The sequence below is a fragment of the Neofelis nebulosa genome, chromosome 7, assembly GCF_028018385.1.
Source record: "Neofelis nebulosa isolate mNeoNeb1 chromosome 7, mNeoNeb1.pri, whole genome shotgun sequence".
NCBI classification, from domain to species: Eukaryota; Metazoa; Chordata; class Mammalia; order Carnivora; family Felidae; genus Neofelis; species Neofelis nebulosa.
Genome location: NC_080788.1, coordinates 86,867,614 through 86,888,954, shown reverse-complemented (window position 1 = coordinate 86,888,954; position 21,341 = coordinate 86,867,614). Strand labels below are relative to the sequence as shown.

At 39.6% G+C, this 21,341-nt stretch overlaps 1 protein-coding gene across 10 annotated transcripts in view; it reads left to right on the top strand.

The window, feature by feature from the left end:
• SLC25A21 (solute carrier family 25 member 21) overlaps positions 1-21,341 on the top strand; it is a 484,023-nt gene that overhangs the window by 416,836 nt on the left and 45,846 nt on the right. For all 10 annotated transcript variants that reach the window (XM_058738860.1, XM_058738859.1, XM_058738865.1 and 7 more), the window contains 3 exons: positions 8,775-8,841; positions 15,627-15,686; positions 19,482-19,589. In XM_058738860.1, the coding sequence (XP_058594843.1) occupies positions 8,775-8,841; positions 15,627-15,686; positions 19,482-19,589 (235 nt within the window). The remainder of the gene's footprint in view (positions 1-8,774; positions 8,842-15,626; positions 15,687-19,481; positions 19,590-21,341) is intronic.

Genomic DNA, 21,341 nt, shown 5'->3' with positions numbered 1-21,341 from the left:
ATGGGCAGCAGATTTATACATCGATCTTTTCCTCTCTTAGGCAGGAAGACATTTTATTCACGGTCTTCTTATACTCTTTTTTCTCAGTAATCTGTCAGTTGGGTTTTAGGATAGCCTTTCTGAAGGACAACAGGACTTAACTCCCTCTAACGGTCAGTTTTGAAGCAGCTACATACCTCCATTTCTCCTTGGAAGCTACAAAGAAGAAAAGATCCCATGTTGTTTTTCCTAACACCAAAATCCTGCTTGCTAGCCTAGCAACTTCGGAAATTTCCCAGCCTGCCTGTAGGAACAGTCCAAATGCATGGTACAAATGACTTCCAAACAAACATTTTCTACATGCTAAATTAGAAAAAAAGAAAAAAGAAAAGAAAGAAAGAAAGAAAGAAAGAAAGAAAGAAAGAAAGAAAGAAAGAAAAAGAAAGAAACAGCACAACCAACAGGGGGTGACTCAAGGAAAAAAGGAGGAGCAGACAGAATATGTGATATTTCCACTCCTTCTTGGTTTCTTCACCTGAGTCAAATTTTGAGAGTGTTAAGCGCTGTCCTGTCTACCCACTATTTACCACGAAGTCTTCAGATTTCAGGCTGACTGAGCCAGTAACTTTTTTTCAGCCATCCAAATGGTCTAAAGATGTTGTCAGGTACAAGATGTTTAATTAAGGATCTGTCTAGTCTGTTTGGGCATCTAAAGTTTGGACCTTAAACAAGGTAACCTAAAATTAGACTCTACTAATGAGAGACAGCAGGAAGACTTCTTCAAGGGTGTGACTTGCCACAAATGAACCACCAAGGGGGGACACAAACTGGAACTCAAAGGAAATTCCACATCTCCTTGCTTCAAGCAATCAACATCTTTTCATTGATTGGTCTGCGACCTTGGAACCACCCAATATGCTAAATAGTTTCGCACTTCAAAAATGGGGGTGGGGGAAATGAGGGGTAAAATTATTTTGTGAGGTTTGGCACAAATCTGCATTTCAAATAAGCTATGTATGAGCTGTGTCTTTGAGAGAAGAACACGTGCAATTTAGTTTTGATCTTCGTTTTATAGATGTACATAAGTAGTACAAGGCCTGTTTTGATTATACAATGAAAAACAAATGTGATCCAATATCGTAGTACTCTGTGTCTACTTATGTTTCTGAACAACAACTCTCATTAGTATATGAACCACCATTAATGGCTTTGGAGACCTGGAACCCCATCCTGATATTTGCTTATGAGCTTATTCCATGTGTGGTATGGGGTTCTCTCATAGGTAACCATCCTAATAGGATAGGGTTCTAATGTCTGATGGGCTCCTGAAAGAATTTAAAACCATTTCTCAAAATGGTTCTCACAGGCTCCTTCAAAATGCTTTGCGTAACATTCAACAACCACCTTCACTATGATTATGACTTAAGAAATACCATTTAAGACTTTTTTCAGATATGGGGGTGTCAAAGGCTATTTGCTAGTGGAGACCAAAAGTACATTGTATGTGTTCTTCTCAACGCTTTTAGCTGTAGGTTAACAGAAGATGTAGTTGAAAGCAGTTCAGATAGTAAAGATTTGTTTTTAATTTCACGTGACCAGAAATCTGGAGGTAGATGCCTAGGATTGGTTGATTCAACAGTCCAATAATGTCATTGAGGCCCAGGTCCTTTCCAACTTTGTGCTGGCTTCCTCAGTTTGTGGGCAATGATATCTCATTTGACTGCAGTACACAGGCATCTCATGCAGCTAGAATGACAAGGAGAGAAGAGGGACTTGTCTTTCCATGTGCCTTTTTTCCTTAGGCTGGAAATCCAAGACTTCCAGCATACATTTCCTCTCTTCCCACCACTGGTCTCATGGGCTAGCATTGGATCATATGTCCATGGATGTGACAGGATTCACTAGCAAGGGAATGGGACCACCGTGATTAGCTTGAAGAATTCTGCTTCACCCCTGGACTACAGAAGGGCTTCCTTGCCTGAGTGCAGAGGATGGTGAATACTTGCACCCCAAGGAACAGCAAGGGAATTCTGTTGGGTGAGCAACCACCAGTGCTCCCCACTGACTTTTTGGATAATAACAGTTTTACTTTAATACACAGTATTAATATTTCAATGTTTTCTCCTATTACTGAAGTATTGTCTTTCTCCCACACTGACAGAATCATCCTGGTATGCCTCTTATCCTGCGGGGAGAAACATTCGTCCTTGGGCCTACTTTTTTTTTTTTTTTTTCTAAATCTGGTCCAACTAGCAAATGCTTCATCAACAACTCAAAAGCTTTTACAAAAAATGATCTTGTGCATTGCAGCCTAAATCAATCGGTTATGCAGGTAGTGATCCACATTACTTTAAAACAGAACTGAGTAGGGGCGCCTGGGTGGCGCAGTCGGTTAAGCGTCCGACTTCAGCCAGGTCACGATCTCGCGGTCAGTGAGTTCGAGCCCCGCGTCGGGCTCTGGGCTGATGGCTCGGAGCCTGGAGCCTGTTTCCGATTCTGTGTCTCCCTGTCTCTCTGCCCCTCCCCCGTTCATGCTCTGTCTCTCTCTGTCCCAAAAAAATAAATAAAAAACGTTTTAAAAAAAAAATAAAATAAAACAGAACTGAGTAGAAATGGGACTAAAAAACTGATTTTTCCTAAAATAAGACATTTTACAACAGAAATAACTTTTCAAAAATGTTTATAAAAACAAATTTACTTCAAGAAAAACTGCAATAGAGTGTAGCCCCATGGTCAAGGACATGGACTGTGAGGACAACGGAACTTGATTTGAGTCACTGTATGCTATTTGGCAGTGATGTGACAGCAGGCATCCCCTGCAAAATGAAGAAAGTAACCAATCATACCTCCTTCAAAGGATTGTTATGAAAGTTGAATGAGGTTAAAATATGCCCATAGGCCTACATACATTTATTCTTAATAGAGTGGCTACTGCATAGTAAGCTTTAGACGAATTTTGGCTGTTTTTACTTGTATCAATATCAACAAAAGTCCATAAACATACAAGTCAACATTTTCCTACACAGGATGTGTAAAATCAAATTCACAACTTTTGGAAGTAACAACTTTGAGAAACAAAATGTGAGGGCTGCCATACAGTTCATACTGCTTTGTTATGGGAGGTCTTACATTGGTTCTTATGCCTCTTCCAAAGAGTTCTCCAGTGGGCCTGATGTTGGTCAAAACTTAAAGCCAGAATAGTGGCTTTCCTACCTGTTCAGGAAAAAGGACTGCTATTGATGCTACATATACATTAGAATCTCAGTTTCCCTTCATCTGGGGAGAAGACTGGATGTGTCAGCCTGCTTCTTGAGAAGTAAGCCGGATAAAGCATGTTGCTGTTGGTGGCACAAATCTCCTAACTTCCCTAGTTATTGTCTTGGTAAGCCACATGCTCTGTAGAGTGCAGCCAAAACTACATGAACACGGGAAAAAGTTGGCAGAGTGAATAGTACATGTGGGTATAAAGATTAGTTCTTTGGCAGAAAAAAAAGAAGTTTATCTCCTTCATAAAACATTACAATTCCTTTTTGTTTCTTAGAATCTGTATACCATACCTTACCTTAGGAAAACTTCCAGTAATTATCTAATCAAGTAAAAAAGTAGCTCATCAGCTTGAGCCCTTGCCTACCACATTCTCCTTTTCGAATTTTGGGTGTGACTCTTCTGATTGGCCCAAGTGCCAATCTTCACTGACAAAAAGGCTCTTCATGTGAGAGGGCATGCATGGTATGGAGATGCTGTAGCAGCCACTTTGGCTGTAGGGGTCATGAAACTTACTTTCTGGATCCAGGACTTTGGGTTATAAATAATAAACCCCACTCAAAATAATTTAGGTAAAAAAAAAAAAAAAGGAATTTATTCTAAATGATACTGGGTATCTTAAAGAATGAAAAGCAAAGGGAAATGCCAGTATTCAATAAGGACTGAGATGTAACTAAGCATAAGGAAATGCTTGGAGCACCTGGGTGGCTCAGTCGGTTGAGCGTCCGACTCTTGATTTCAGCTCAGATCATGATCCCAGGGTCGTGAGATCAAACCCCATATCAGGCTCTGTGCTGACAGTGGAGCCAGCTTGGGATATTCTCTCTCTCGCGCTCTCTCTCTCTCTTTCTCTCTCTCTCTCTCTCTCTCTCTCTCTCTCTCTCTCTCTCTCTCTCTCCCCCACCCTTTCTCTCTCTTTCCCCCTCTTCCTCTCCCCCGCCCTGAAAAAATAAAACCAGTGTTTAAAAAAAAGAAAAAGAGCTGCTGGCGGCAGGGTCATACTCACAGTACCAGATCTTCTGTTCTCCATCCTGCTTCCGTGCTTCCTTGAACAGTAGCTTCCTTCTTTTTTATCACTGCAGATTGACCTCCTCCAAATGACAGAAAACATGAGTACCATCGACATGCTACCTTTGTATCTTAGAGTGTCAACCACACAGGGCGAGACTGACCTGTTCAGTTCTATTCCCAAATCCTGAAGAACTCTGCTAGGTCTAGCTTGGATCAGGGGGCAAAGAGATGGAATACCATTTGGATCCATTGGTGAGATGCCCAATCAATGGCTGCCTACAAGCAGTGTCATACTGTACTAATGTGTTGCTTCCAGTGTTTTAAAAAAATTGGGCGGGGCAGTTCTCAGCAGAAGAGGTGCCGGCCTGACTAATCCATAGATGTCCACTATTGCATGGATATACTGTGAAAACAATGCAAGGAAATAGATCTAAATTCCCATTTGCCAGCAAAAGATGGTCCTTAAGAATTTCCCATTAAAACTGTTCATTCGCTGTTAGAAAGTTTAGGATGGTGGGATGGCTGGAGGCGGTAGGGGTGGTGGAGGATGATTGCACATGAAAGGAACTGAGCAGAGAGAAGGGAAGGAGGGCACATCAAGGAAGCATCGCCAACTTGAAGCAGAGGGCTCTGGACCTCCCAGCAGTTTTCGGATTAAATCCTTATGGTTCTCCCAGCTGCCTCTCTTCCCTCCTGCCTTACACCTCTTTTTAATATTTTCTCCCATCATTTTTAAAATGAAGACCTTCTGTGTTACTTACGAGATTTCTGTCCTCCTTCAGAGAAGCAGTGCTCTACTTTAGGCAAAAGTTTGAAGTAAGGCAGGGTTTTCTCTTCAGGAAAGCACTTTCCCATATCCTCCTGTTATTTTTCTTAGAACAACAAAATCTGAGGGTTGGAGTGGACCCGTCTTGAGGGTGAGCAAGTTCATCTGTTGCTGTGTATATCCCATCTCTGGCATCCATTACAAGTGGCCATCCAGACTGCTTGACCACATACCATGAAGGAGAACTCATCATTTTTCAGGAGAGACCATTCTATGTCCAGATAATTCTGACTATTAGGAGTACTTCCTTGTATTAAGCTCCTACTGGGCCAATAATTTGTCTTTTCTTGCTTCCACCTGTTGGTCCTAGTTCTACCACCTGGAAACAAACAGAAAAATCCGATCTCATTCCTGCATGCTCACCTTTCAAGAGATCATCACGTTCATTATGTTTCTCCCTATGATTGTTCTTCTCCAGGCTGAGCAAGTGTTCTTCCTATAACTGTTCTCTGTTCTATGGGTTTTCAAGTACCTCTGTTATTAACAGGAACACTCAGTTATGGAAGCAATGCTTACTTCAAAGTTCTTAATTTTTCCCCCAAACCAGGCATAATCTTCCAGATATGGAAAACTCAGCACAGAAAGAACAGAACTAATGTCTTTCATTAGAAATATAGAACTTCGAATACTACGTGGCAATGAGAAAGAATGAAATATGGCCTTTTGTAGCAACGTGGATGGAACTGGAGAGTGTGATGCTAAGTGAAATAAGCCATACAGAGAAAGACAGATACCATATGGTTTCACTCTTATATGGATCCTGAGAAGCTTAACAGAAACCCATGGGGGAGGGGAAGGAAAAAAAAAAAAAAAGAGGTTAGAGTGGGAGGGAGCCAAAGCATAAGAGACTGTTAAAAACTGAGAACAAACTGAGGGTTCATGGGGGGTGGGAGGGAGGGGAAGGTGGGGGATGGGTATTGAGGAGGGCACCTTTTGGGATGAGCACTGGGTGTTGTATGGAAACCAATTTGACAATAAATTTCATATATTGGAAAAAAAAAAAAAGAAATATAGAACTTCTGTTCAAGAAAATCACATTTACCTTCTAGGAAGACCAAAGCTATGCTTAGTCACTCTCATGCTGAAAATTATGTGATAATTAATGTCTAATGAAATTTAAATGATAAAGAATGGTTAAATTTTAGAAGTGAATTTCAGGTGTCAGTAGTTGAAATTGGAATGGAAAGGAGGTAGGAGTATGAATTTCCATGGTTCTTCAAATCACGTGTCTGCTTTATTTCCTATTCATAAATCTAACACCATCCATTAAGTCAAAAACAGAGGTTAGACAGAGCACCTGGGCAACTCAGTTGAGCATCTGACTCTTAATTTCGGCTCAGGTCATGATATGGTTTGTGGGTTTGAGCCCAGCTTTGGGCTCTGTGCTGGAGGCATAGAACCTGCTTAGGATTCTCTCTCACACTCTCTCTCTGCCCCTCTCCTACTCATGCTCTCTCTCTCTTTTTCTCTCTAAAACAAATAAATAAACATTTTTTTAAAAAAACAGAGGGTAGAGAAGCCCATATCAGGGGATCATTTGATTCCTTTCTTCCTCTTTATGAAATCCATATGCTTAACAAACATTTGTGTCCTGGTTACATATACACATCACTCTGGGGGTAAGCACACTAATGCACACTCAGCCCTCAAGGAGCTATCAAGTTAGAAGCTGTAAAACAAGCCCTTTGCTTTCCTAATTGAAGTATGCTCTATAAGCCAGTGAATCAAGGAAGAGCAAGAGTTCACCACATTGATTTGGGTGGCAAAGTAGATTAGGCTAAATAATTTCTTAACTTTCTTATTCCAGAAGCACAGCTAGAAGCAGAACCCAATGTAAGAATGTTGGGGTGAGGGATACCTGGGTGGTTCAGTTGGTTAAGTGTCAGACTCTTGGTTTTCCTTTCAGGTCATGATCTCACGGTTTTGGGTATTTGAGCCCCAAGTGGGGCTCTGCACTGGCAGCACAGAGCCTGCTTGGGATTCTCTCTCTCTCCCTCTCTCTCTGCCCCTCCCCCACTTGCGCTGTCTCTGTGTCTCTCAAAGAAACTTAAAAAAAAAAAAAAAAAAAAAGAGGGTCACCTGGGTGGCTCAGTAGGTTAAGCGTCCAACTGTGGCTCAGGTCATGATCTTGCAGTTTGTGAGTTCGAGCCCCGCGTCGGGCTCTGTGCTGACAGCTTGGAGCCTGGAGCCTGCTTCGGATTCTGTGTCTCGCTTTCTCTCTGCCCCTCCCCTGCTCACACTCTGTCTCCCTCTGTCTCAAAAATAAATAAAACATTTTTAAAAAATGAAAAAAAAAGAGAGAGAGAAAGTTGCAGTGAAGCTTGAAGGGTCAGAGAAGCTCCAGACCCATGTTAAATGGACATCCTAAAATGCACACACTTGAGTCCTGCCCTTTTCTGTACTCACATATGGGTTCACCAAGAAGACTGATTATCAGGGCACCTGGGCGGCTCAGTCAGTTAAGCCTCCAACTTCACCTCAGGTCATGATTTTGTGGGTTCAAGTCTCACCTCTGGCTCTGCCCTGACAGCCTGGAGCCTGGAGCCTGCTTCAGATTCTGTGTCTCCCTCTCTCTCTGCCCCTCTGCCGCTCATTCTCTCTCTCTCTCTCTCTCTCTCAAAAATGAGTAAACATTAAAAGATATTTTTTAAAAAAGAAAGAAAACTGATTATCTCAGAAAAGAATGAGGAATATTCTATTTATGTATTTCAGGTTTAAGGTGAGTAAATGGCAGGGGTACCTGGCTGGCTCAGTTGGTAGGGCACCTGATTCTTGATCCTAGGGTCATGAGTTCAAGCCCCATGTTGGGCGGGAAGCCTACTTAAAAAGAAAACAGAAAACAGAAAAAAAAGAAATGAGTGTATGGCATATATAATTTTTTCCAGGCAGACAAAATTGAAAATTTTGGATCTTAAAATCTAATATGAAATAAGTGGTGACATTTTATGAACCTTATATTAAGCATATGGCACTCGTTCTTGGTTTTGTTTTTTTGTTTGTTTCTAAAAACATTTGAATATATGACAAGTCCCTCAGCATTGGCAACAACAGTGTCATCTCGGGTACTGTTAAGACTGCATGTCAGCAAGCAAGTTTGACATTTCTTCTGTCAGCAACATATGTCCCTGACCTTCTATCTCCATCAAGGAAGTTAAAAAATTATGACTAACTCAGGACAAGGCTGGGAGCCCAGATTCCATGGCCATAGAGCTTGTTAGTTCCTTTGTGTTAGTAAAGCTAAAATTAAGGATTTGTGTCCCTTGGTAGCTCAGGAATTTCTGGTCTAGTGGGCTCAGGTCTTAGGTATAACTCTAACCTCATTTGGTAAAAAGGGAGAAAATGCACAACTGTTGACAGCTTGAAGCTACCTACCATACAACTGAGGGAAAAAATTCAAGATTGCTTACAGTGAGTAAGGTCAAGTGCATCTGTAAGGTACAACTCATTGTTGTGTTTAGCAATGTACCTAGGGATTCCAGTCTCAGTATCATTTATTCTTCTGAATTTCATAGTGCTAAAAAATTTAGAATTCATAATCTCTGCACTTCAGAATTAAAACAAGAGAGGACTTCATGATTGGGGTCCTACATTGAATAATTGGGAATACTTTAAGATTAGTTGTTTTGCCCATAAACAAAGGCAGAATTACCTGTTGCCTGGTTCCTTTACATAAAATCTTTTATTTCTCCAATAGGCTGTTTGGTTTTTACAAGGGAATTCTGCCACCCATCTTGGCTGAAACACCAAAAAGAGCAGTGAAGGTAAGCTCTGTATACCTTTCCACCAAGGGAAAATAGACTGCAGTAACACCTTCAGCCCTAAAACATCCCACAACAAACTATGGGATATTAATGTGAACTGAACATAAGATGGTAAAAATTTTAATGTGGAAATTATAACATAACTTTTATTATAATTAGGCGTGGTCACTCTCTCAAATATTGGTTTGTGGATTTTTTTTTTCAGGTAAAGGCACTCCCTTCTGATGAGGAAATTATACAAAAATTACAGTGGTGAATGAAATTCATGTAATTGAACCACAGCGGCCACAAAATAGCTTGGACATTTTTTCAAAGCAATTCATAAATTTTCCTTGGGAGCAATAATTATTAGAGAGAGAGGGAGAGGAGGGAAGAGTGGTAGAAAAACCTTTTTCCCTAAACCAGTTCCATTTTATGAACAGAGAAAACTAATAGAGTATATTTCTTTGTATATGATTCTCGTATAACACATTTATTTGGCATGCTAACTTCATTTCCTCCCCGCCTCCCAACCCCAGTCTCCTCTGTTAAAATTCTCTATTCTGGTTTTTACAAAATTATTACTTCCACTACGCCGATTTCCATTCTTTAACCACATAACTATGGAGGTTTATGTACTACTTACTGGTTCAGTATCTGGATGGGAACATGGAGATCTGGCAGGACCCCCAGGGTAGAAAGAACTAAATCTGATCAGTCTTTGATATATGTTCTCTCGGATAGAATTCCTGATCACAGTGACTCTGGCTGGCAGTGCCCCCTCTCCCAGACCAGTGACATCACCAAATACGGCTTTGTCTTTCCATAAGAAGGATAACATACACCTAGACCGAAAGACTTCCTTGCCAACTAATGACATAAAGCTTTTTTCACATACATTATTCAATATGTATTCCCAATATTCCTGAAAGGTAACAAGGGACAGTTTATATGCTTTTACTCAGTAACGTAAGAGGGTAAGTTAACATTTAGGAGAAAATAACAGATATGCAGACACCAAACTTTTACATTATGTCAAAATAGTAATTTAATAGGATTTAATTCGAGTCTAGAATTTAGAAAACAAAGCTTTAAACATACTTCTCTATAAATTTATCCCCTTTGTTGCCGTACTTTTTGTGATCTTATATTATTACTTCAACACAAATTTCATTATAAGGATCTGAATCACAGTAAAGAATCTGGAAGAAGTTCACCAAAGTACACAAGAGGGCTGACTTGAATTATGAAATGGCTTCACTTGATAAAAGATTGCCCAAGTAAACAAACAGAGCGGAGTTCCTTTCAAAAGGAAAGTCACTTTGTCTCCATGGAATAATATATTCATTTGTTCAGTGTTTTACAGTATAAATGGAGTAAATTATACTTAAATTTTTTCCTGGAATATTTTTCCTTAAGACTGTATATAGGAGACAAATTTAATTTAAATTTGAAAGGGATTAAAGTTTATCAGTGTTGAACAGTCTTTTATGTAAGAAAAAAAAAAGTTGAGCTTTACAAAACTGAGTTAGTCTCTACTTAAAAAAAAAAAAAAAGCAATGCTCCTTGCCAGAACAATGGTTAACAGATGAACTTTTGGGCAACTGGATATGGTATATGTGTCCCAGACATCTTGTTTCAAGTCAATTTTACCTTAAAAGTATTGAGACATATGGTAAGTGCATTGGCTTTTTAAGTATAACTTGGAGTTAAGTGTATCTTTGCCAGATGGATAGCACTAGTTTTTCAATACGATTCATGAAAACATTTGTTTTGTAGATATTTATCTTAGAATTTGTGAGAAAAGTGATCATCTGATTGTAATGATTTCATACATCATGAACTGCTTCATTGTATATCATCAAAGTTCACTTCAGAAAAAATATGCAGAGACCATATATATGTATATATATAAATATACCCACACACGCATGCACACATACATATGTATATGTACATATGGTCTGTGAATATATATGTATGTGTGTGTTCCTTGGTACTGAAACTTCAATTACAATCATTATTATAATCAGAAATAATGTTAAGTTTTCTGTACTTTATTCTTTGAAATGAGATTCATCATTAAAATAAGAAGACTCATCGATGGTAAATAAATCAAACTTCCCCCTTTCACAAATTAAGACAGAATTAGTATTGCAGTTAGCAGAAGGAAATAAAGACCTCGGAAAGATACCAACTGGTCCCTCGGAAATGGGAAGCACCACATTCCAGGTTCCAGGGTCTGGTCTTGAGATTCACAAGTCTAGAAACACCGTTTTTCCATGAACAGACTCTCAAGGATTGCCTAATACTAACCAGACTCATGAAAGAATATAAATTGTGAAGGCTGTTCACCACGATCCCTACACCTGCCATGGTGTCTACACATACTGGATACTCAGTCAATGTTAGATGCACAAATGAAACATATATAGAGAGAAACAAAAAGTGTATTGATTTATAACAGGAGACATTCCTATCCTATTCCCCAAAATTCCCATGTCTACTATTCAGTCTCTGGAATACCAAGACTTCCATTTCCAGCCAAGATAGAGTAACAGAGACCAGATTTTACTCTCCTGCCTGAAACAGCAACAATAAAAATGAACAAAATATATGAAACCACAATTTTCAAGACACTGGACATCAGACAAGGAAGGACAGAGACACAGGAAACAAACGAGATGAGCTCTATGGTTTGCCCCAACTTACCGCCTTGAGAGGTTTGCCAGACCTAGGTCATGCAGGGGAGATGTAAGGAGAGCCCAGTGTACTCCCTGGGATGAGATACAGCTGATGGGCTGGAGAGGGCAAAGCAGCTAGAGTTCACAGGACAGAGTACCAGAAAAAGAGAGAGCTCCTATGACCTGCAGAGGGACCCTGTAGGTACTCAGGTGAGAACCGATGAGTACATGCATGTAAGAAAACTAGCAAGGCTTGGGAAAGATGTACAGAGCATTAGGGGGAACAGTGCTTGGCAAGCACATAGGGCTGGGAATGGTACCTGTTTCCACCAGCCAAACTGAAGGGCCTCCAAATGCACAGGGCATTAAGAGGAGTACCCAGAAGGGGTTTGCCTCAATAGCGGGGAATAATCAGCCCTAGTCTGAGCACTGCTTAGGTAGTTAAAAGCAAGATCCAAGCGGATCAGACTGTTTGCATGTAATTGAACTGCATCCCTGAACAGAATACCTGGGAGGTCAGGTTAGTCATCAGACTGCTTAGTGAGCATGAGATAAAGCAAAGGGAAAAGTGCTGGAGGGCTGTGTCACCCAGGCAAATGGTACCAACCTCCCCTGCCAAACCACAACCTGAAACTTCTCCATAGACTGTATGGCTTGTGCCCCTCTCCCTAGGTGAGACTATCAACTTCTGATTCCAGTACATAGGTTATATATGACATAATTCATTTGGATTCCAGATTTTATATTCAGAATTCCCAAAAACTTGATTGGATATGAATGTTTTCAAAACTCTTTATTCACACTTCAGTATGACTTTGGGGAGGTAACTTTATTACATGTTGACCCCCCTAATTGCATCCTTAGAGGGTAACCTCATATCTCACATGATAGGGTACTTTTATCACATCTATGCATTGATCAGTGTTGTGAATGAGAAATTACCGAGAAGTATCATGAAAGCCATAAAGCAGTAGTGTTGTATAGAGAGGAATTAAAATAATAGCTAATCTCCTAGTTCCTAAGAATACAGTTCTGGCATGATATCTTCTAATCTTTGAACATGGGAGACATTCAGTAAATATTTGTTGAATGAATGAATGTTTTTTTTTAGTAAATATCGGTTTCAGACTGTAGTAATGACATTTACATAATTTTACTATTACTGAAACTTTGTTTTAAAAGATTTTAGCTTTTCCTTCCTTAAGATCCTGTATTATTTATTTGAAGCACTATCTGCTTATTAGAATATATGATAATATATTGTTCATTACTTTTGAATTCAGTACATTAACAATTCATCACTATGATCTATGGGGCTTCTTTATTCTCTGGAACCAGAATCATTTCATCCTAGCCATTCCCTGAAAGTTTCCAGAAAAGTCTGATGAGCACCAATCAGCTAATTAATAGTAGTTTGGTTTTTAAAAACAATTTTAGAGATGGGGAAATGAAGAGCCTAAAATTGCCCCAACACATAGACTTGGGATTCCCTGTGAGAATTGCTACAGTGACAGGCCAAGTCCATATCCCCAGACTTCTCCCTTGAGATCCCAATATGGTCCTTAATCCTTCGTAATTACAGAAAATTGGAAAGAAAGAGAGAGAAAGAAAGAAAGAAAGAAAGAAAGAAAGAAAGAAAGAAAGAAAGCAAGCAAGCGAGAGAGAGGGAGGGAGGGAGGGAGGGAAAGGAAGGGAAGGAAGGAAGAAAGACAAAAATCAAAACCGCCTCCTCACAGCGGAAGGGAACCACGTAGTGAGGCCTCTTGTGAGGTCCATCCATCCCAGAACTTCCTTGAACCCAATGTTCAGTGTTTTCAAATGTGGGCCATGACACATGAGTCCTAAAATCAACTTAGTGGGTTACTAGATTTAATGGGTCATGACCAGAATTTTTTTTCATGAAACAGAATAGAAACATAGTGCATTACACATAGTGAAGGGGTAAACATTGTTTTATAGCAATATTTTGTTTCAGTTAATATAAGTGTATACTGCATTCGTGCGTGCACGTGCGTGTGTGTGTGTGTGTGTGTGTGTGCGTGTATGTGTGTTAGTGTTACATAAATACTTTTTACCTAGATTGTGGTCAGAAAAGTTTGAAATCTTCTGCATTGAGGGACTGTGGGCTTCTAGGGTCAGGGAAGGCAAGGCCTCAACAGCAAGAAAACTCAAGGGCAGAGAATCCCAAACTGTCAACAATCACGGCTCAGCGATGAGTGAGCACGTATTGTGGTTGAGAGTATACACAGGCTTTGCAGTTATGGAGGGGAGTGTCAGTCCTTCCACTCACTAGCTGCAGGACATGTATCTACAAAATGAGAATCATAGTTTTACTATACCCTGTTGCCTGATGGGTTTGTATGGGTTCGATGCAGTAGCACATGCAAAGGCCTTAGCATGTTTTCTGGACCACAGCTGGCTATCATGGGTGATACAAATAACTAAGGATACTAAGGATCTGTGGCTTCTTTATTAGTCAAAGTAAAGAAAGAGAATAAAAACTAGGATATTCTGAAAGTCCTCTTCATGACAGGCATGTCATAAAACCTTACTTAAATTCTGTTATGTTATTTTTTTTAATTTTATTTATTTATTTTGAGGAAGAGAGAGAGAGAGAGAACAAGTGGGGGAGGGGCAAACAGCAGGAGAGACAGAATCCCAAGCAGGCTCTGAACTCACAAACCGCGAGATCATGACCTGAGTCGAGATCAAGAGTCAGATTCTTAACCAACTGCACCACCCAGGCGCCGCTTAAATTCTATTATTTAAGGAATACTCTAGAAGGTAAGTTTTGTGTTCTCCAAGGCTAGAAAGGTCAGGTGACTTGCCCATGCTTTCACAGCTAATTAGCATAGGCAGGATTCAGTCCCAGGACTGCTCCCCTCAAACCCCACCAAGGTGACTGTCAAAGAATAGTGATGATAATGACCATTAAAAAATGAAGGAAAAAACTTATCTTTAAAGCCTAAGACAATAACTTTCCTTCCAAAAGTCTACATCCATAGTTGAGCTATAGAAGCATGACACAAGTCATTCCTAAGTCTTTAAAAGGATCAAAATCTATCCAGTGATAAAATGATTTTAGGTCTACCCAACGACTCACGGAGCCATGTTTATGGAACTACCTCCTTCTAACAACAGAGGATTATTTAACCCCCAATTCCACTTTTTTTCCTTCCCCCATTTTATTGGATTATAAAGTATAGAGTAGAAGACACCCCATTTCTGGGGTCTTAAAAATCAGACCCTAGCAGGACCTAAGATTGTGCCCTATCAGTGATATAGGCAGCTACCTAAAAGAGCACCCGGGAGCAAAACATCATGATCAAGCAGAGTCGTTGCCCAAAATGCAGAGTATAGAAAGAGAAGAGAGAAATGTATTGGGGAACATTGTATGAAGTCTGATTAGATTTGCCTCCATAGAAATTTATTTGCAGAGAAAATTCTATTACATGTTACCTAATGAAGGAATATACAAAATCTTCATCATCATCAAATTTTAAAGGAAGGAATAAACAGTGTTCTTTCTTTATTCACGTTGAAGACAGTCTTGCTTTAAGTCAGGATGGACAAGCTGACCTCGTTAGGTCTTTCTCTGTTTTACCAGGCGGTCTTCATCATCAGTGAGTGTTTAGACATTCCATGAAACAAGAGAGATACACAGCAATATAAATTCAAGTTAAAGATGAGAAGTGGATGTCTTTTACAAGTGGGCTAGAAAATTGGGCATTCACTGGGAAAGCAGTTCAGAGAGAAAACATAGGAGACCAGAGATTTCAGGTCTCTATGCCTATAATTTTGAATCACTGCCATCAAAAAGAAGTCTATTGATGTCTGGGGAAACTGAAAATGGTCATGGTAAATGGAAGCTGTATGCTTCATTTACTGCTATAAAGGATTCCATCAGCTCTTCTGTAGGTTATTATAGTTGCATTTGAAAATGCCAATGGTAAAGTAAGATTCAATAGTAACTACCCGAGACCAGATTAAAAACTATGTTCGATGGTTTATCATTTTCTAAAATGCTGGTTAATATAATGATTGACTAAAGAAATTTGAGTCAATTAAAGGGTTTGTTGCAGGAAATTGTTATAAATCTCTGGGTTTGGTTTTATTTCACAGTTTTTCACCTTCGAGCAGTACAAGAAATTGCTAGGATATGTGTCACTGTCACCAGCATTGGTAAGTGAGAGTATTTATTATACTTAAGTGTGTGAGTTATTTCATAAAGGAAAATCTGGAAACAAAAACCCTTTTGATTCCCCAAGCCCAGCTACTAAAATATGAATTCGAGTTATTCAATGTTCAGCTACTTGTTGAAAGCCATCTTCCTAATAACTCACAATTTGGCTATTTTATAGTTCCCGGTGATGAATTTATGATAACAATAATATGTGTGGAAGGACTCATATGAGATATGGTCAAGAATATAAAATAAAGAGTACATTTGTCAAAGATTCTGTTAAAGCCGAAACATGCATATGTTTACCTATATACTGGACGTATCTATTTGTGCAAAAGTCAGTATGCCTAAAACATTTCCTAACAGGTCACTTTTCCAGCTTTTGCTCAAGCTGTAGTAAATAAATATAGGACTTCAAGTCACCCTGTAGTCAGATGCAGAAGGGCCTTTTGTAGTTGAGAACAGTGATGTTACAATGACACATCTCAGTTGGGGTGCCTGGGTGGGTCAGTCGATTAAGCCTCCGACTCTGTTTCAACTCAGGTCATGATCTCATGGTTCGTGGGATCAAGCCCCAAGTTGGGCTGTGCTGACAGCATGGAGCCTGCTTGGGATTCTCTCTCTGCCCAACCCACCCCCACCCTCTCTTTCTCTCTCAAAATAAATAAATAAACTTAAAAAAAACAGTGACACATCTCAGCTATTACAAGAAAATCGTTTGGTGATTTGAACATTTCTCCATGCCACTCCTCTTCGTCTTGGTGACTTTGCTGCTTTTCACAAGACAGATTATATTGACCAAGTGGGTTTTACAAGTATGTGTGCAACAAGAGCCCAAGAGAGAGAAAATGCACTATTTTTTTCTCCCACCAAATCTGGAAAACAAAGCAAAACAACATATGCATTGGTCCTCTAACTGACAGTATACCTTCCAGCCCCTGGAAAAGTCCCCCAGTTTATCTTCTCAAATGTACCTCAAAACTCAACCAGAGAGGCAGTGTTCTGAGCTTCAACTTTTCAGTTACTTAACTTGTAAAGGTTCACTTCAGAATATTTACTCTGCCAAATAAACTGTCCAAGAAGAAGTATCTGTTATTTTTAAAACCATACATGCCTCTTTTCTAGGAAGCTTCCTGTTAGGAGACTTCTTGTCCAGCCTCCTGCCTAGACAAGTTGGCTGTGAGTAACCTTGAATGGAGGAAGTGGCAGAATGAGTCCTAATATTAGCTAAGATTTTTTTTTAATGCCTTAACTGTCGTCTCTTAATGTCACTCTGAACATTTAAAACATCTTGGTAAAGACAGGATTAAAAACTTCCTAGCAAAAGACAATAAAATGTGGTCTCCAGAGGGCCAGCTGGCTGTTCCAGTGTCGAGCATTGGTACCATGTGAGGGACGGCAGTTCTCTCCACTCTTGAGAATTAAAACAGAAAAGCATTTGGCCACTCGAGCTACTATAACTGAATGCATGCAAACTGTAGGCAGTTTTTCTCTTTCCTTGAACTCATTTATTCCAGCTTCTTTTTGATATAGCTAGACACTTAAACAGCCCTTAAATGTCCCCTGGTTCTCTCACATGAAAAGCCTAGGGGGCTGGGAACCCAACTATTACCACTGGTCTCTGGAATAATCTAAGTAACATGATCTGCTGATAGCTGATCAATTCTTTTGACAAGGGACTGCTGAACACTAGTCCTGACAGCAAATGTAGCTGAGTTTTATAGAAGAGCAAAAAAGTGAATTACTTGGAAGGTTGCATATAGTAAGTAATAAAAACCTGAACATCTGGATTTTAGCTTTCCTAGTCAGAAGAGTTTGGGACTAGTATTTGTGTGTGTGTGTGTGTGTGTGTGTGTCTCACACACACACACACACACACACACGTTTTGGCTTCCATGATGAAAATCTGAGATAAATGAATAAAATATTTGGTCTGTTACCCTATACAAATATGTTTAAAACCGTAATGAAGGGGCATGAAAGGAAAACATTAATTATTCCCTCTCTCCTTGAATCTGTATGCTATCCCATTCTTCCTCTTCATTTTTATGTGCAACAGGAACAATGGCTTTTGTATAGCACTTTACAAAGGGCTTCACACATTGTTTTGATCCTCGTAATTCCCATATGAGTTAGGGAGATTAGATATCATTGTCCCCATTTTACAGATGAGAAAACCATGGCTTATGAAAGGTTCAGTGATTTAGACACAGAGCTGCCGCTAGCACATGTTACCTTTGTGTGAGTTGTGAAAAGGCGCCCTTTCTCCTGACTGATACCTCTCCAGAGGTCCAGCTTGGCAAGTGGGATATGCAGGCTGGATTTCAGATGCACACACACACACACACACACACACACACACACACACACACCTTTTTCTGTGCACAAGCTACTGTACATGGCAGCTGTGGTCATACATCCAATCAGTGGCACGACCAGGACCTAAACTCAGACCTCCTTGCTCTGGATGCTCCCTTGTTCTATCTTGCCTTTTCTTCCAAGGTTATGAAATATTCCTGTCTCTTTTCTCTTTTGGTCTCCTATTTGAAGAAATTAGAAACCCCTGGTAAGAGTTATGTGTTCTTTGCTCTTCATTGGCTTTTTTCTTCTTTTGGTTGTATATATTATTACCTCTTCTGGAATTAGAGCTTCAGCGCTAAAGGATTTTTTTTTTCAGCATCTGTTTTGGAGATTTGAGGCTTTATTTCATTTTGTTTTTCTGGAGTGTGTGTGTGTGTGTGTGTGTGTGTGTGTGTGTGTTAATTGTTCTGGTTAACTTTTTAAAAATTTTTTAAACATTTTATTTTTGAGAGAGACAAAACACGAGCGGGGGAGGGGCAGACAGAGAGGGAGACACAGAATCCGAAGCAGGCTCCAGGCTCTGAGCTGTCAGCACAGAGCCAGTTGCAGGGCTCGAATTCAGAGCCGTGAGATCATGACTTGAGCTGAAGTCGGATGTTCAATGGACTGAGCCACCCAGGTGACCCTGTTCTGGTTATTTTCGATACAGATTTTCTGAAAAACCCTTAAGCATTTTACTTTGAGGAAAATTCTAGAAAGTTGTTCTTTTTTAATTTCTTGCAGAAATTCTTAATTGAGAGCAAGTAAGAACCTGACATCATCCTTTGATGTTCTAGATTTTAACTGAGCCTTCAGAACAACCTAGCCATTTCTGATCTCAACTTTTATTCCTCAGCTTCTATGGCTAGAAGAATAGGGCGGTTGTCTGTTTTTTTAAATAGGGAAAGGATGAATAAAAATTTTTTGTTAATTATCTAGAATAGTGACTCTAACAACAGGGCAATACATTTAAATGTTTTCAGCTGCAGTGTTTGGTCACCTGAAACTCAGCTTTTTATAAACATTTTATTTTTTATTCTGCTCCTTGAATTTTTTTAGATGCTCAGTAAGGATTTAAGTTAGCTGTTTTAAAAATGAAGCTCTCCTTTTACAGGCCAAACTCTCTTTTAATTGTTACATGTGCAGATGTTTTAGTATCCACCTTAAATCACTAAAAAAAGCCTTTCTTTTCATTAAGGAAAAAGTCGTTGTTGATGGGGCTTTGACATTTTATTTTGAATTGTTAGGATGTGGTTTGTGGCTTCTGTAATTTCTTCTTCATGAATTGTCAGCATCTAATCAAGAACTAAAGCTATTTCGTAATGGTATATGGTGCATTTATGTAAGTTTCTTCATTCTCAACATAACATTCAGCTGCAGAGTGTAACGAGTAGGATGTTTAACCTAGTACACATAACTTGTTTTAAAATATTGATTGATTTCATTTTTTATAGACATTTGCCATTGCTGGATTAGGATCTGGACTAACAGAAGCTATCGTGGTTAACCCTTTTGAGGTAGTAAAGGTTGGCTTGCAAGCGAATCGGAACAAATTTACAGAGGTAATCACTTAATGTTTTCCTATTGGTGAGGGAACATAAAAAATTGTTTTATATATAGTGGGTGTATATGTATATGTATATATATATATATATATATATATATATATATATAATTGTGAGCCAGCTCTTACTTGTTAAAGCTGTAGCAAATTATTATTAAGGAAGTAGCGTAAGAAAAAGTCAAATTTCTTCCACAAGGAAAGTGTTAACAAAAATATACTAAAGTCTGATGGGCAAACACATGTTTACCTGTTTTCATTTTAGATTTGTAATGTAATCTATAGTGACTTATTTGGAAATGTTTTCCCTACTTTTGGCAAAACTTCTATTTCATATTATACTGGAAAAGATTGAAGCAAACATCACTGAGGTGAGAATATTGTGCCTTTTAAAAAAAATTATGAAGTCATTTTTTAAAATTACCTCACTCCTTTCTCCACTCCACCCACCTCCTTCCCCCAAAGATTCTGATAATCTGTCAAGCTTGTCTTTTGGTTTAATTGGAATGAGCAAGTTACTAAACCTGTATAGACGTCACCCCTTGGACAATGATGGGTCCTGACATTTAATCACTGGTACATGATGTTCCATGAAGACAGCTTCCCTTGGTGTATGCTGCCTTCACTTCCTCCCAGTTGCCTAATAATTCCCTTAAAACCCCCAAGTCCAACTGTTCTTGTTTTATTCTTTTGGGTGCCAAGCACAAGGTAGGGAGAAAAGGAGATTGGCATTCCAGGTCCTTCCTCAGCATTTTAATTTAATTCCACAACTGGGTAGCATGTGGTATAAATTGCCTTGGAGTATCTGCTGACCTGAAGTTCTCTGTAGAATAGTTCCCCTGCCTACTACTTAAGCAGCTGCTAATGGGTGGAGACCCCCCTCACTCCCACCCTGCTTCCTGCCTGCTGATACTGCCTGAGAGCTCCCTGGCAACTTCTTAAGCAGGGGTGTGGGAAAGGAGAAGGGGGTCCAGCTCACCTGTAGCTGCCAAGACCCAAGGGGGGCAGGGTTGGGCTGCTTCAGCAGATGCTCTCCACTCAGATGAAGTCAATCCTAATTAAGCGTGATTTTTTTTTTTAAGTTTCAAAAAGTTGCCTTAATTAAAGTGATATATAGAGCACTTTGGAAAAGATTGACAATTGTATTGCCCTGGTCTTTGTTTCTGTTTTGTTTTCTATTTCCTTGAATGAAGGAAAAAGGTGATAAGGAATAGGAAGAAAAGAGAAGAAACGCTTTTCCAATGCCCTATCGAAATGGAGCAGCCCCCATGAAATCTGTTCAAGGAAATTTTGATTTGTTAGACAAGCAGAATTACCAACTAGAAGAAAATTTTGGAGCTCCTCCCCTGGATGGCCTCATTTTAGTCATTGGGAAGTTTGTCAGGGCAGCAAGAGGGGGGCAAAGGAAAACAGGTATTCAACTACCGTCCTTTATCAAGGTAGCACGTAACCAGAGGGACGTAAATGGGACAGAGCACCAAGGAGCACTCATGGGAATGAAAATAATGAGTTATCACAGCACCTCTGCTCATGCCTAATGTTCTTTTTCTCTCCTCTGCCCTCAAGGAGGTTCTACACTGAGGCCAAGTAATAATTGCTAATGTGTTGCATGTGCTAAGGCCTTGCTAAAACATGGTAAACACCCTTCCAGCCTAACACAAGAATGCTGCATGTGAACGTGTTCCCAGTTCACTTAGAACAGTGTGGTGTGTATCAATTGTTTATGTGTATGCAGGCAGGCATTTTTTAAGTG